Below are 13,471 nucleotides of genomic sequence, written 5' to 3'. Positions count from 1 at the left end.
CTGCTGCGCTCTCAGATCCCTATACATTTTACACCGAAGCCACCCTGCCTACCTGCAGCCCCATTCCTGGGAGACGGGCTCCTCTGACCTGTGACATTGGCGAAAGGACTGCCCCCTGGCCTTGCTGGACCTTTCCCAGATGGCAAAGCCAACGGTCCTTTCATCTTTTCTTCACCCAGAGTCAGACTAGATCCCAGATATCAGCTTTCCCAGCCTTTCCCTGCTCCCTGATCCCTTCCTCTCATGTGTTTCCCCCGATCCAAATGACCCACATTTAATCCAGCACTAGCATCTGCTTCCTGGAGCTACCCAAACCAACACGACCACTTCCACTGCCACCTTCAAGGTAGGTGTGGGCTGTTCAGCAAATCCGGGCTGTGCCGAAGATCTGAGGCGCCGTCCTGGCCGTGCTCCGTTCACTACCTCTTCTCACTCAATGTCACTGCCTGCGAGGTAGCTCCTAGAAGAAGCCACCCTCTCACCCTCTCTCCACCCCATCTCAAACCTCATACCTGCTCCTTGGCCGGTGCTTCTGTGTTTATGCCTTTCTGTTTTTGTACGTTCTGAGGCTTTGCCATCTGGGACCTTGCTGATCCTGGAGGGCCGGCCCCTCACGGGCCTGGCTGCTTCTTAGACACAGCCAACAACTCACCTGAGAGCTGGCCTTTCCTAAGCACAGCCCAGACTGAGAGCCACCCTGGACCACAGTCCAACCGGCCCCACTCATCCCAGGACCAGTACCAGATGACTTGGGAAACCCCTACTCTCCAGAGGCCACTTCAGCGATTCAGACTAACCCACCCAAAGACTGCTTTCCCTGCCTTGCATTGTCTTGCCTTTCCCAGAAGATCCCATAAAGGCGCTTGTCCAGCTTGTCCTCTAACTCGCTCTGCCTCGTGAAAGACCCTGGTGCTTCCCATGCAGCCCCATGTGGCAGGCTGCGTCTCCTGTGTCTAGGCATCTGTGAGGACCATAGTTGGTTATTGTCTTTAATGTTAGCAAGATAAATATCGTTTTACAAAAAGAAGAAGACTCCCACAGCCTCTCCCTCCAGCCTGTTAAAATGTGGGACCTAAGTCTCCCCTCTTTTCTCCAAATCTGCCCATCTCTCTCTCTATGTGGAGTTTTCCTAAAAATGGAATTCCACTCCCTGTAGGGTTTGGTTACCTGCATTGTCATGTTTATTGCAGACATGGCTCCGTGATGAGAGGAGGAACATTTTGGAATCACATGTAATGGCCACATGGCATATAACCCCCGGGTAATCTGCTCGTGTTGTTTTCTGAGAGTGCTTCACAATGATAAAGAATGCCACAGTCGTTGGTAGACTAGTTGAATGAATAATTCATTGCTTAATTGAAAACCACATAGATCATATGGCAGTACTATTTTTAATTTTTAAGGAATTCCCATACTCTTTCCAGAGTGGCTGCACCAATTTGCATGCCCACCAACAGTGGTCCAGAGTTCCAGGCCCTCCATATCCTCACCAATATGTGTGTGTATATATATAGAATATAGAATAGCTATGCTAACAGGTGTAAGAGGTATCTCATGATTTTGATTTTCATTTCCCTGATGGTTCAGAATGTTGAACATCTTTTCATGTACCTGTTGGCCATTTGTAAAGCTTCTTTGGAGACATAACTATTCAAGTCCTTAGTCCATTATTTAATCAGTGTATTTGTTCTTTTGCAACTGAGTTTTCCAAGCTCCTTATTCGTTTGGAGTTGACCCCTTATCAGATTTATAGTTTGCAAATATTTTTCTCCCTTTCTGTAGGTTACCTTTGCATCCTAATTGGCTTTTTTTTTTTTTTCTTCTCCATTTGCTGTGCAGAAGGTTTTTCATCAGAGGTAGTTCCATTTGTCGATTTTTGTTTTACTGCCAGCGCTTTGCGTACACAGTCAGTGACTCTTTGGCAAGGTTATCAAGAATACACAACGGGGAAAGGACAGTCTCCTTAACAAATCAAGCTGGGAAAACTGGACATCCACAAGCAAAAGAATAAAGTTAGACCCCTTTCTTACAACATACACCAATGCCAACTCAAAATAGTTAGAGACTTAAACATGAGACATGAAACTGTAAAACTCCTAGAAGAAAACATAGGAGGAAAGCTTCATGACATTCCATTTGGCAGTGATTTTATGAATATGACACCAAAACACAAGCTAAAAACAGCATTTATTTGTGTACGGTGGGAAGTAGGGGTCCAATGGTGGTTCTACATGCATGCCCAAGTATTCCAGCAGCATTTGTTGAAGGGACCATCCTTTCCTCACTGTTCTGCAAAGCCACTCTGACCTATGTCCAGAGCCCATCTACACGTGAGTCTGTGTTTTGTCCCACTGGTCGATTAAAAAAAAAAAAAACAAAGCAAAAAAAAAAAAACAACTAACTTTTTAATACCGAGTTAATACTACCTTGACTAATTCCCATAGCCTGGTATTAGGAAACTCTCTTCTCTTTTTATCAAAATCGGTGTCTTCTCTTGGCTCTTTCTTTGTTAATATTATGCTCAGGTTGCAAAATTTCCCCCCAACTTTGTGGAGGCATTTGATTAGAATTCCATAAATTAGTTCAGGAAAAATGACAGCTATGTAATACTGAAAATCCCAATCCACAAACGTGAAGCTCCTTTCCATTAATTTTACTCTTCTTTAATTACTGTTTTTAAGAGAGAAATGTTACTGTTTTTTCCTGCGTTGGTCTTACATGTCTTTTGCCTTATTATTCCTCTATATTTATTTTTATGCTATTGTACTTGGTACATTTTCTTTCATTTCATTTTGGAATGGTTGGTTTCATGAAGACCTAACTATTTTCCGTGGGTATATTTGATTATATCATGATGAGCGGGCTTTATACTTGTCTGGATTTTGTGATTTTTCTTTATTGATGTATTTGTTTGTTTATTTATTTATTTATTATTTTGTCTTTTTAGGGCGGCACCCACAGCATATGAAGGTTCCCGGGCTAGGGGTCGAATTGGAGCTGTAGCACCAGCCTGCACCACAGCCACAGCAACTAGGGATCCAAGTCGGGTCTGCGACCTACAGCCCAGCTCATGGCAACGCCAGATCCTTAACCCATTGAGCAAGGCCAGGGACCGAACCTACATCCTCACGGATACTAGTCGGGCTTGTTAACTGCTGAACCACGACGGGAACTCCTGATTTTACTTTATTCTGCTGTGCATTTGTATCGTGTAAAGCAATTTTCTCTCAGAACGTTCTTTCTTTGGTAAGTATTTGTCAGCTGAGCTCTGATAGTTTGTACAAAGCTGGGAGACCCAGGTTGCAGAAAGCTCTGGGGTGCTGCACTGCAATTTGGAGCTACTGGTTCAAGTCCAAATTCAGGAGGTCTGGAGACAGATGAGCAGAGTGTCAGGGCTACTGGAAATGCTCCTATGAAATTGGAAGCACCCGAATCATAAATTCCTCCAGATTCCCAGGAGGAAAGTCTGCGTTCCAAGCAAATTCCTGCTGAGGAAACGAAACTGGGAAGAAGTGAGGTTGAGGCAAGAGATGAGGGTGGAGTTCTCTGAGATGCCCTGGGCTCAGGTGCCCCACCTCCACTGGGGGTGCAGTTTGAGGTACTCCCTGCCTTCCTCGCCCTGGCTGAACGCTCCCAGGCACAAGGGGTCTCAGCCTTTGTCCTGTATCAGGGCTCCTTTCTCTCTCTGTTCATATTTCTGAGCAGAAAACACCCGCAGCTTGAGAGTCTTACCAAACGGAGGCGCCCCTTCCAGTGGGGAGGAGATCACAGTGTCTCTCCTGGGGCGTCTTGATTAAACCCTGAGAGCAACAGTAAACAGCAAATTGGCACAATCTGGGGGCCAGACATTGCTTATGGAACCCCCACCAGGCCAAACTGGTTTGATGTATGGCAAAGAGTGTAAACTTTATCTTCCTGACCATGGGGCAGCATAGATCTGTCCCCTGCAGTTGGGGGACTGAGAGGTGCCCTTTTGTGGAGTCTACTTCATAGGAAGTGCTTAGTAAATACCTGCCAATGTGGTTATAAATAATCACCATCACTATCTTACTCATGTCACAGAGTGTTTATTAAGGATCTCTCCGTCCTGGGAGACCCTCCCTCCGCCCCTCCCCATGCCCACCCCCCACTGGCTCAGATAATAGAAAGCAATGCTTCCCTTAAGGTCATGGCTAAAAATCTGGCCAGAGTGGACCGAGCTCCAGGTTTTCCATGAATGAGGATGTAGTTAACAGGAGAACACATGTCAGTGGGGAATCTGATTTCTAATCAATTGGTATAATTTTCTCATGTGGTGCTATGAGAACATTAGCTCAGATGCTCCCGCCTTGCACCCTTAAATTCCAGCCACGGTGCAAATTGCTCTTCTTAAAAATTCTCCCCACCAACCCAACCCTCCAAACAAGTGGAGTTACAGCAACCGCCAGGGACACAGCTGCCCTGCTGGCCCTTGTGAAAAAGGGAGCAGGAGACCATTAGCCAATTTTGGATCCAATAAAGATTTTTAAAGTCAGAATTGCCCAAGGTCACAATGGAACTCTGAGGCAAGCCCCATTACACTTGTGTTCAAAGCAGCACAACTAAGGACAGCTTCCAAACTAAAAAGGCTTTAAAAAATAAAGTCTGGAGTTCCCGTCATGGTTCAGTGGTTAACGAATCCGACCAGGAACCACGAGGTAGCGGGTTCGATCCCTGGCCTTGCTCAGTGGGTTAAGGATCCGGCGTTGCCGTGAGCTGTGATGTGGGTCGCAGAAACGCGGCTCGGATCCCACGTTGCTGTGGCTGTGGTGTAGGCTGGCGGCTACAGCTCCGATTCGACCCCTAGCCTTGGAACCTCCATATGCCGTGGGAGCAGCCCAAGAAATGGCAAAAAGACAATAAATAAATAAATAAATAAATAAATAAATAAATAAATAAATAAACAAAGTCTATTAAATGAAAAGTAAAAAGTACAGGGTCATGCATTTAAAACCAAAAAGAGGAGTTTCCATTGTGGCACAGAGGGTTAAGAACCTGACAGAATGTCCATTAGGATGCGGGTTCCATCCCTGGCCTCCCTCAGTGAGTTAAAGATCCCGTGTTACCGCAAGCTACTGCATAGGTTGCGGATGAGGCTCTGATCTGCAGTTGCTGGGGATGTGCCTTAGGCCTGCAGAGGTAGCTCCCATTTCACCCCTGGCCTGGGACCTTCCATATGCAGCAGGTGCAACCGTTTAAAAAAACAAAAAGAAAAGGGAGTATAAGTGTTTGTGTGTACGTGTGGATATTCTAGAAAAATGTCTGCAAAGCTCTACACCAAAGTACTTGCAGCTGTAGTCTTTGAGGTTGAGGACCAGAGGTGGTCTTTATGCTTCCTGATCGCTCTGACTTTGTTTCTGTTTGCAATATAAATGCACTGCTGCAAAGACTATAGATTATAAAATAGTTTCATCAGCAACAAAGAAAGAGGATGAGGAAACAAAAAACCTGTTTTTACTCCAGATTACTCTTGGGGGAAGTACTGATGGATGTTAACAGAGGACCTTTTCAGAGTACAGTCTGAATGAAGACCAGAGGTTCTGGGCTGCCTGTTGAAGGCAGAGAGTACTCGTCGGGGAGAGTGGAGGAAAGAGGTGGGAGCTAGGACAGAATTCGGGATCAAAGGAGTGTTCGATTTGCAGAGACCCAGAGACTCAGGGCAGAGTTCCTTCCTTCCAAGGAAATGAAACCTCACAGCGGCCCAGACTCAGAGCAGAGCTCCTCCCTCCCAAGGAAATAAAACTTACAACAGCCCAGACTCAGGGAAGAGCTCCGCCCTTCCAAGGAAATGAAACTTATCCCAGGCCAAACTCAGAGCAGGGATCCTCCCTTCCAAGGAAGTGAAATCTACAGCAGCCCAAACTCAGGCAGAAGAAGACAGACAGGCCAACAGGTTCAGACAGCCAGCTCGCCGCTCCATTCCCCCAACCGCTCTCCTGCCCCAGCGCCGAGATGGATACCCCTCCTAGGGACCTAGACAAGTTCATCAAAGACCACCTCCTGCCAAACACGCTTTTCCGAACGCAGGTCAAGGAAGCCATCGACATCATCTGCAGTTTCCTGAAGGAGAGGTGCTTCCAGGGGACCGCCCACCCTGTTCGCGTCTCCAAAGTTGTGAAGGTGAGCCTGGGACTGCCTGGCCGGGAGAAGGTGGCGAAATGAATGTCTCTCTGGCCACAGACACAGACAGACAGACAGCAAGACCTTGAGGTGCCTGGGGCTCGTGGCTTCTGCCTGCTCCACGACAAATACAAATATGTAAGCACAGCTTGGAGGAGGAAGCAGCTTCTGGGGTGAGGGCCTCCATCTGGGAGTGTCTACCACATGCCCGGGTGCACTTTGTGACCCGTCTCTGTCACGCCCACTTCAGAGACAGGACTAGGGCAGCCAGCTCTTGCCTCGGTCTGCTCACCAGTGACCGGGCTGGGAATCACCATTTCTGCACAGCCCTGAGCTGGTGAGGAGCGTAAGCTGGGAAGGCAGACAGCCCCTACCGGCTGTGAAATCTTGGCAACTCACTTACTTACCCTCTCTGTGTCCCAGTTTCCTCACCCATAAGTCCCAGTACCTTCTAGGGCTCGCAGATCAAGTGAAATAAGGCGTGTCACCCACCCTGCATGGGCCAGTCAGTGTGCATACCCACTCGTGATATGGGATCAAAAAAGACAGGGAGGACAGAACACAGGCCCTGGGAAAAGGCAACCAGGTTGCCTGTGAACCGCATCTCTGCCCCCTACTAGCTGTGTGAGGGGGCTGACACATCCTCTCTCTCAGCGTCTGTTTCCTTCTCTGGATATGGGAGCAGCTATTGGGAGCAGCGGCGTCCCAGGGTCCTTGTGCACATTCGAGGAGTTGAGACTGGGAAGGCCTTCAGGACAGGGGCAAGCACTCTTAGCGACTGTGCTCAGCATTTTGCTCAGGGAGGCTCTGCTCAACAATCAACGTCTGTTCTCTTTCTCATCACCTGCCTTAGGGTGGCTCCTCGGGCAAAGGCACGACCCTCAGGGGCCGATCAGATGCTGACCTCGTCGTCTTCCTCACCAAGCTCACAAGTTTTGAGGATCAGCTTCGGCGCCGAGGAGAATTCATCCAGGAAATTCGGAGACAGCTGGAAGCCTGTCAAAGAGAACAAAAGTTTAAAGTGACGTTTGAGGTCCAGAGTCCACGATGGGAGAACCCCCGTGCCCTCAGCTTCGTGCTCAGCTCCCCCCAGCTCCAGGAGGAGGTGGAGTTTGATGTCCTGCCCGCCTTTGATGCCCTGGGTGAGTGCTCCCAGCCGCAAGGCGTCTCAGCCTTTGTCCTATGTCAGGGCCTCTTCCTCTCCCTCTGTCTCTCTTCGTGTTTCTGAGCAGAAATCTCTCATACTGAGAGTCCTATTAAGACAGGGTGTCTTGGAGTTCTCTGTAGCACCCAGGGTTAAGGTCTGGCATTGTCACTGAAGCAGCTCGGGTCACTGCTGTGGCAGGGGTTGGATCCAAGGGAGGTGACATTGAACCTGAGGCCCGAGGGAGGAGAAGCAACCAAGCCAGAAAGATCTGGGGGTTCCAGGAAGAGGCAACGGCAAAAGGCCAAAGGCCCTAGGACAAGCATGAGGTTGGCTTGTGTGTGTGTGTGTGTGTCGTTTTTGGTCTTTTTAGGGCCACACCTGCAGCATGTGGAGGTTCCCAGGCTAGGGGTCGAACGGCAGCTACAGCTGCTGGCCTACACCACAGCCACAGCAACGCTGGATCCTTAACCCACTGAGCGAGGCCAGGGATCGACCCTGCAACCGCATGGCTCCTAGTCGGATTCGTTTCCACGCACCATGATGGGAACTCCGAGGTTGGCATATCTGAGGAAGAGACACAACCAGGGGAGTGAGCGGCAAAGGGATCAAGGCAGGGAGGTGAGGTGGGAGGGGCGGCGGGAGACAGGTCACACCAAAGCTCCTGGGCCACTGTGAGGACTTAGGGTCTGATCCAGATGGGAGGCAAGAGTGGAATGATTAGGTTTTAAAGGCCCCTGGGGGCCCTGGGTGGAGAGTGGGCTGTGAAGGACCCAGCGAGGAGGCTGCTGCCAGGTCTGCTGTGTCCAGGAGAGAGGTGATGATGGCTTGGGTGGGGTGACAGCAGGGGCGATGGGAGAGGGGACACTAGGGATGGACTTCAGGCCTCCTGGCTCGGGGCTTGCTGGCCTTTCCACTGCACCCTGGGGCCAGGGAGCTTGTCTCCCCCCACCCACCCCACCCCACCCCCAGGGTGACTGAAGGAACCTCAGAGAAAAGCCGGCCTCTGCACATTATGGCTTCATTCCCAACAGGTCAGTGGACCCCGGGCTACAAACCCAACCCGGAAATCTACGTCCAGCTTATCCAAGAGTGCAAGTCCCTAGGGAAAGAGGGCGAGTTTTCCACCTGCTTCACGGAGCTGCAGCGAGACTTCCTGAGGGACCGTCCAACCAAGCTGAAGAGCCTCATCCGCCTTGTCAAGCACTGGTACCGAAAGGTATGGTGGGTCCCTTCTAGACAGAGAGCCGAGGAGGAGGAGGGGGAGGAGGAGGGAGAGAAGGAAGAGAGTGAGGTCCCAGGGTGGGGGCAAGGAGGAGGGAGGGATGTGGGGAGAAAGCAAGGATGAGACAGTGGGAAGCGGGAGAAAAGAAGTGACGGGAGGAGAGAGGTGACGGGAGGAGAGAGGTGTCGGGAGGAGAGGAAGGAGAAGAGGGACCAGGAAGGATGTGGGAGGTAGGAGGAAGTGAACAGAGAAATGGAGAGGAGGGAAGGAGCATGACGGAGGGGAGAGGGCAGGGAGCAAGGAAGGAGAGGATGAGGGGAAGAAGATGGAGGAGCAGAGGTTGTGGAGGTGGGGGCGGGGGGGGGAGTGGGGGGAGAGGGGAGAAGGGTAGGGCCCAGGACAGGTGCCAGTGAACCCAGGTCCCTCATTCCTCCTGATCTTCCCACATTGGGAAATGACAGAGAACCCCATCCTTTCAGTTACTCCCGACTAAACCATCATTCGTTCTTCTCTCTTCCACACACACACACAAACACACCCATCCAACCAGTCTGCAAACGACTTGGTCTTTATCTAAACTATATCCTTCATTGTCATCAACTGTCACCCGCTCTGTCACTCACTTCCTGATCCAAGTCTTCTCAGGAGGCTCACAGGATCTGCCCTTAACCTCTCTGAACGCCTGTCCCTGCTCCCCACCACTCCCCAAGGCCATGCTCTCCTCCTCATTAATCTTCCAAAAAGGAAATTCTGCTCCAGCCTCAGGGCCTTTACATGTGCTTATTTATTAGTTTATTGGCTGACTCCCCACTGAAATGTACACGTGAAAAGAGATTTGTGTATTTTATTCACTGCTGTATCCCCAGACATGAGAGCAGTGCCTAGCACATAACAGATACTCTGTAAAGAACTGTTGATTGCATAAGTGCTATGACCACAAACACACACACATGCACACCTTTATGTCCACTTCCAAGCTGTCTGAATTTGGGCAAGTGACTTAATCTCTTATGCTTCCTGTTTTCTCACTTGCAAAGAGGAAGATGGCACAGCAATGGTACATCACATACTGTGGTCCCTCACATGCAGATTGCTTGGGTAGTATGCACACTGAGCAATATTAATTCCTCAAATCCACGAGCATGGTGTATCTCTCCATTTATTATTGTCATCTTAAATTTCTTTCATCAAAGTATCATACGCTTCGGGGTACAGGTCTTTTACCTCTGCAGCTAAACTTACTCCTAGTTTTTTATTCTTTTTTGATGTACTTGTAAATGGGACAATTTTAAAATTTCTCTTTCTGATAGCTTGCTTTTCACACAGAGAAATGCAACCAACTTCCTTGTATTTTGTTTGTATCCTATAATATTCCTGTAATTAGTTCTAGAAGTTTTTTGGTGGAGTTTCAAGGGATTTCAATATATATTATTATGACATCTGCAGATAGTGACAGTTTTAACTTCTTCCTTGTTTAATTTGGATTCATTTTGTTTCTTTTTCATGTCAAGGAACAAGACCTCCAATACTATGTTTACTAAACATGGGGAGAGTGGGCATGTTTGTCCTGTTCCTGACCTTAAAAGACAAGCTTTCAGCCTTTCGCCATTGAGTAGGATATTATCTGTGGGTGGATCATATATGGCCAATACTGTGTTACCTTCCCTCCAAACCCACTTTGTTGAGAATTTGTATAATTAATGGATGTTGGGTTTTCTCAAGTATTTTTTCCACATCTGTGGAGATGATCACATGCTTTTTATCCAATTGCTTGATTTGTGGCTATTGAGCCATCCTTGCATCCCTGGCATGTAACCAGCTCTTCACAGTGGATGATCTTTTAAGACATTGCTGAATTCGCTTTGCTAATATTTTGCGGAGGATTTTTGCCTCTATGATCATCAGGCCTATAATTTTCTTTTTTTGTCGTATCTCTGTCTGGTTTTAGTATCAGGGTACTGTTTTCATAGAATGAGTTTGAAATCGTCTCTTCCAATTTTTTGGAACAGTTTGAGAAGAATAGGCATTAACTCTTCTTTACACAAAAGCTGAACAAACCCATTTTTCTAATTTTGTTTCCCTTTCTCAGTGTAAGGAGACTCATGGAAATAAACTGCCCCCACAGTATGCCCTGGAGCTCCTGACAGTCTATGCATGGGAGCAAGGAAGCAGGAAAACAGATTTTAGCACAGCTCAGGGATTTCAGACTGTTTTGGAATTAGTCCTAAAGCATCAGAAGCTTTGCATCTTCTGGGAAGCATATTATGACTTTACAGACCCTGTCATCGGACGATATCTGCTCCAGCAACTCAAGAAACCCAGGTACTCTATCCCCGCATGGCTCGGCTCCCCCCATAAATGAACCTCTGATTACAGCTGTGGCAGCTTGGAAAGGGAGCAGGTGGGACGGTTCCACATTTATTGATCATGGCCTTCCAGTCCCTGTTCTGGGCTCTTTACTCCTACCATCTGGTTTAAATAATAATAACCTCCAAGCCTGTGAGGCAAGCACTATGCTACCCACTCTACAAGATGACTGACGTTTGGAGAAATAAGCGCTTGCCCAAGCCTCAACAATAAAATGGGTGGAAGAGCTGAAATGTGACTGAAAGAACAATAGCCACAGCAATGATAATAATTGTTCCCAGGAACTAAGAGCTTGCTGTAAGACTAACACACTCTAATAGGAGTGTAAAATGTTGCTTTTCAAAACTGACATGTGGAGGTCCCGTGGGCGCTCAGCGCTTAACGAGTCTGACTAGCATCCATGAGGACGCAGGTTGGATCCCTGGCCATGCTCAGTGGGTTAAGGATCTGGAATTGTTGTGAGCCGTGGTGTAGGTCGCAGACATGGCTCGGATCTGGCATTGCCGTGGCTGTGGCGTAGGCCAGCAGCTACAGCTCTGATTCGACCCCTAGCCTGGGAACCTCCATATGCCTCAGGTGCAGCCCTGGGGAAAACAAACAAACAAAAAAAAAAAAACCACTGACATGTATTGACGCCTTATTATGTTCCAGTTACTGTGCTGAGCATTCCACTTGCTTGTCTAGCTCCTCATACAACGTCCTTTGAGGGAAGTATGTGCAAGCCTCCTCATTTCACAGGTGAGGATACTGAGGATTCGAGATTCAGGGTGAATCTCACTGTAAGTCTCACCAATCAGGGTGAGAAATGAAATTCAAAGCCAAGTCTATCAAGGCCCAAATGCAAGGCTCTTCCTTCTGCTCACTGCCCTTTCACAGGGCAGGGCACCAGGACACATACCAAGGAGCGGTGCCCTGCTGGGCCCCTCCTGCTGCCCTGAGTCCCAGTCTGCCCAAGGTTGGGATTTTGCTCTGCCAGGAGCCCTAGACACCCAGACACAGCCCAAGTACTCATCTCTCTCTATCTAACTGTTGCTCTTCAGGCCTGTGATTCTGGACCCGGCTGACCCTACAGGCAACGTTGGTGGTGGAGACACACACAGCTGGCAGCGGCTGGCACAAGAGGCTGGAGTCTGGCTGGGGTACCCATGCTGCAAGAATCTGGATGGGTCTCTGGTTGGCGCCTGGACCATGCTGGAGAAAATCTGATTCCTTCATGTAACCTGATATTGATTGCATGTTGAAATAACAATTCTAGAAATAGTGTATTAACTCAAATTGAATTTCATCTCTGTCTTTTTACTCTTTTCATGTGGTTGCTAGAAATTTTAAGTTATACATGTGGTTTGCAGTATATTTCTGTTGGAAGGTTCTGCCCTAGAAGGAATCGGTGGGTCAGATAGTAGGCTTACCAATTATCATTGTGAGACTGTCACACAGTCTTGGCACCAAAAGCAACATTTCACTTACAAAAGTCCATTATATAAAAACCCATGTGTGTACACAAGATCAAGCACAAAAGATCAAGCGTGTTCTTAACCACCTGAGTCACTGGTCACCTAAGTGGCTGGAAAGCAGCCTTTGGCGTTTCCATGTTAGCCTTCCTCCTTTGAATCATACAGCATTCTTGTGAGATGGGGTTTTTTTTTCCTTATTCTCATTATAATAAATTGAGATTGGGACATGCACTCAGCATCACCTGGTTAATAAGAGATGAGAGTCTGAGCTTGAATCCTAGTCCTTCTTGCTCTGAAGCTCATGCTCAGAAGCTCATGCTCACGCTCTGAAGTCACTGCAGCATCTTCGTACATCAAATTTTTATGTTTCCCCTTCGGTGACCACGAGATGGAATGCAGCAGAGCCCCAGCTAAGAGGGAGCATAATCAACCAAGCGCCTCAGCTGCTGCGCTCTCAGATCCCTATACATTTTACACCGAAGCCACCCTGCCTACCTGCAGCCCCATTCCTGGGAGACGGGCTCCTCTGACCTGTGACATTGGCGAAAGGACTGCCCCCTGGCCTTGCTGGACCTTTCCCAGATGGCAAAGCCAACGGTCCTTTCATCTTTTCTTCACCCAGAGTCAGACTAGATCCCAGATATCAGCTTTCCCAGCCTTTCCCTGCTCCCTGATCCCTTCCTCTCATGTGTTTCCCCCGATCCAAATGACCCACATTTAATCCAGCACTAGCATCTGCTTCCTGGAGCTACCCAAACCAACACGACCACTTCCACTGCCACCTTCAAGGTAGGTGTGGGCTGTTCAGCAAATCCGGGCTGTGCCGAAGATCTGAGGCGCCGTCCTGGCCGTGCTCCGTTCATTACCTCTTCTCACTCAATGTCACTGCCTGCGAGGTAGCTCCTAGAAGAAGCCACCCTCTCACCCTCTCTCCACCCCATCTCAAACCTCATACCTGCTCCTTGGCCGGTGCTTCTGTGTTTATGCCTTTCTGTTTTTGTACGTTCTGAGGCTTTGCCATCTGGGACCTTGCTGATCCTGGAGGGCCGGCCCCTCACGGGCCTGGCTGCTTCTTAGACACAGCCAACAACTCACCTGAGAGCTGGCCTTTCCTAAGCACAGCCCAGACTGAGAGCCACCCTG

At 48.6% G+C, this 13,471-nt stretch overlaps 1 protein-coding gene across 1 annotated transcript; it reads left to right on the top strand.

Moving 5' to 3' along the window:
• Window positions 1–5,792: 5,792 nt before the first annotated feature.
• On the top strand, window positions 5,793–12,154 carry LOC125115504 (2'-5'-oligoadenylate synthase 1-like). Its single transcript, XM_047759544.1, has 5 exons — window positions 5,793–6,138; window positions 6,992–7,280; window positions 8,317–8,501; window positions 10,597–10,829; window positions 11,915–12,154. The coding sequence occupies exons 1-5, from the start codon at window positions 5,971–5,973 to the stop codon at window positions 12,078–12,080; spliced, it is 1,041 nt and encodes a 346-aa protein (XP_047615500.1). The 5' UTR covers window positions 5,793–5,970; the 3' UTR covers window positions 12,081–12,154.
• Window positions 12,155–13,471: the final 1,317 nt, after the last annotated feature.

The sequence above is a fragment of the Phacochoerus africanus genome, chromosome 15 (assembly GCF_016906955.1).
Source record: "Phacochoerus africanus isolate WHEZ1 chromosome 15, ROS_Pafr_v1, whole genome shotgun sequence".
Classification (NCBI taxonomy): domain Eukaryota; kingdom Metazoa; phylum Chordata; class Mammalia; order Artiodactyla; family Suidae; genus Phacochoerus; species Phacochoerus africanus.
Note: the sequence above shows the minus strand (reverse complement) of the source record. Positions and strands in the feature narration are given on the sequence as shown.

Excerpts from the sequence above, each read along its gene's own strand:
- LOC125115504 (XM_047759544.1), top strand. The coding sequence starts at position 5,971 with ATGGATACCCCTCCTAGGGACCTAGACAAGTTCATCAAAGACCACCTC. Across the intron at positions 8,502-10,596 it reads TCAAGCACTGGTACCGAAAG|TGTAAGGAGACTCATGGAAA; the intron begins GTATGGTGGGTC and ends TCCCTTTCTCAG. Across the intron at positions 10,830-11,914 it reads CAGCAACTCAAGAAACCCAG|GCCTGTGATTCTGGACCCGG; the intron begins GTACTCTATCCC and ends GTTGCTCTTCAG.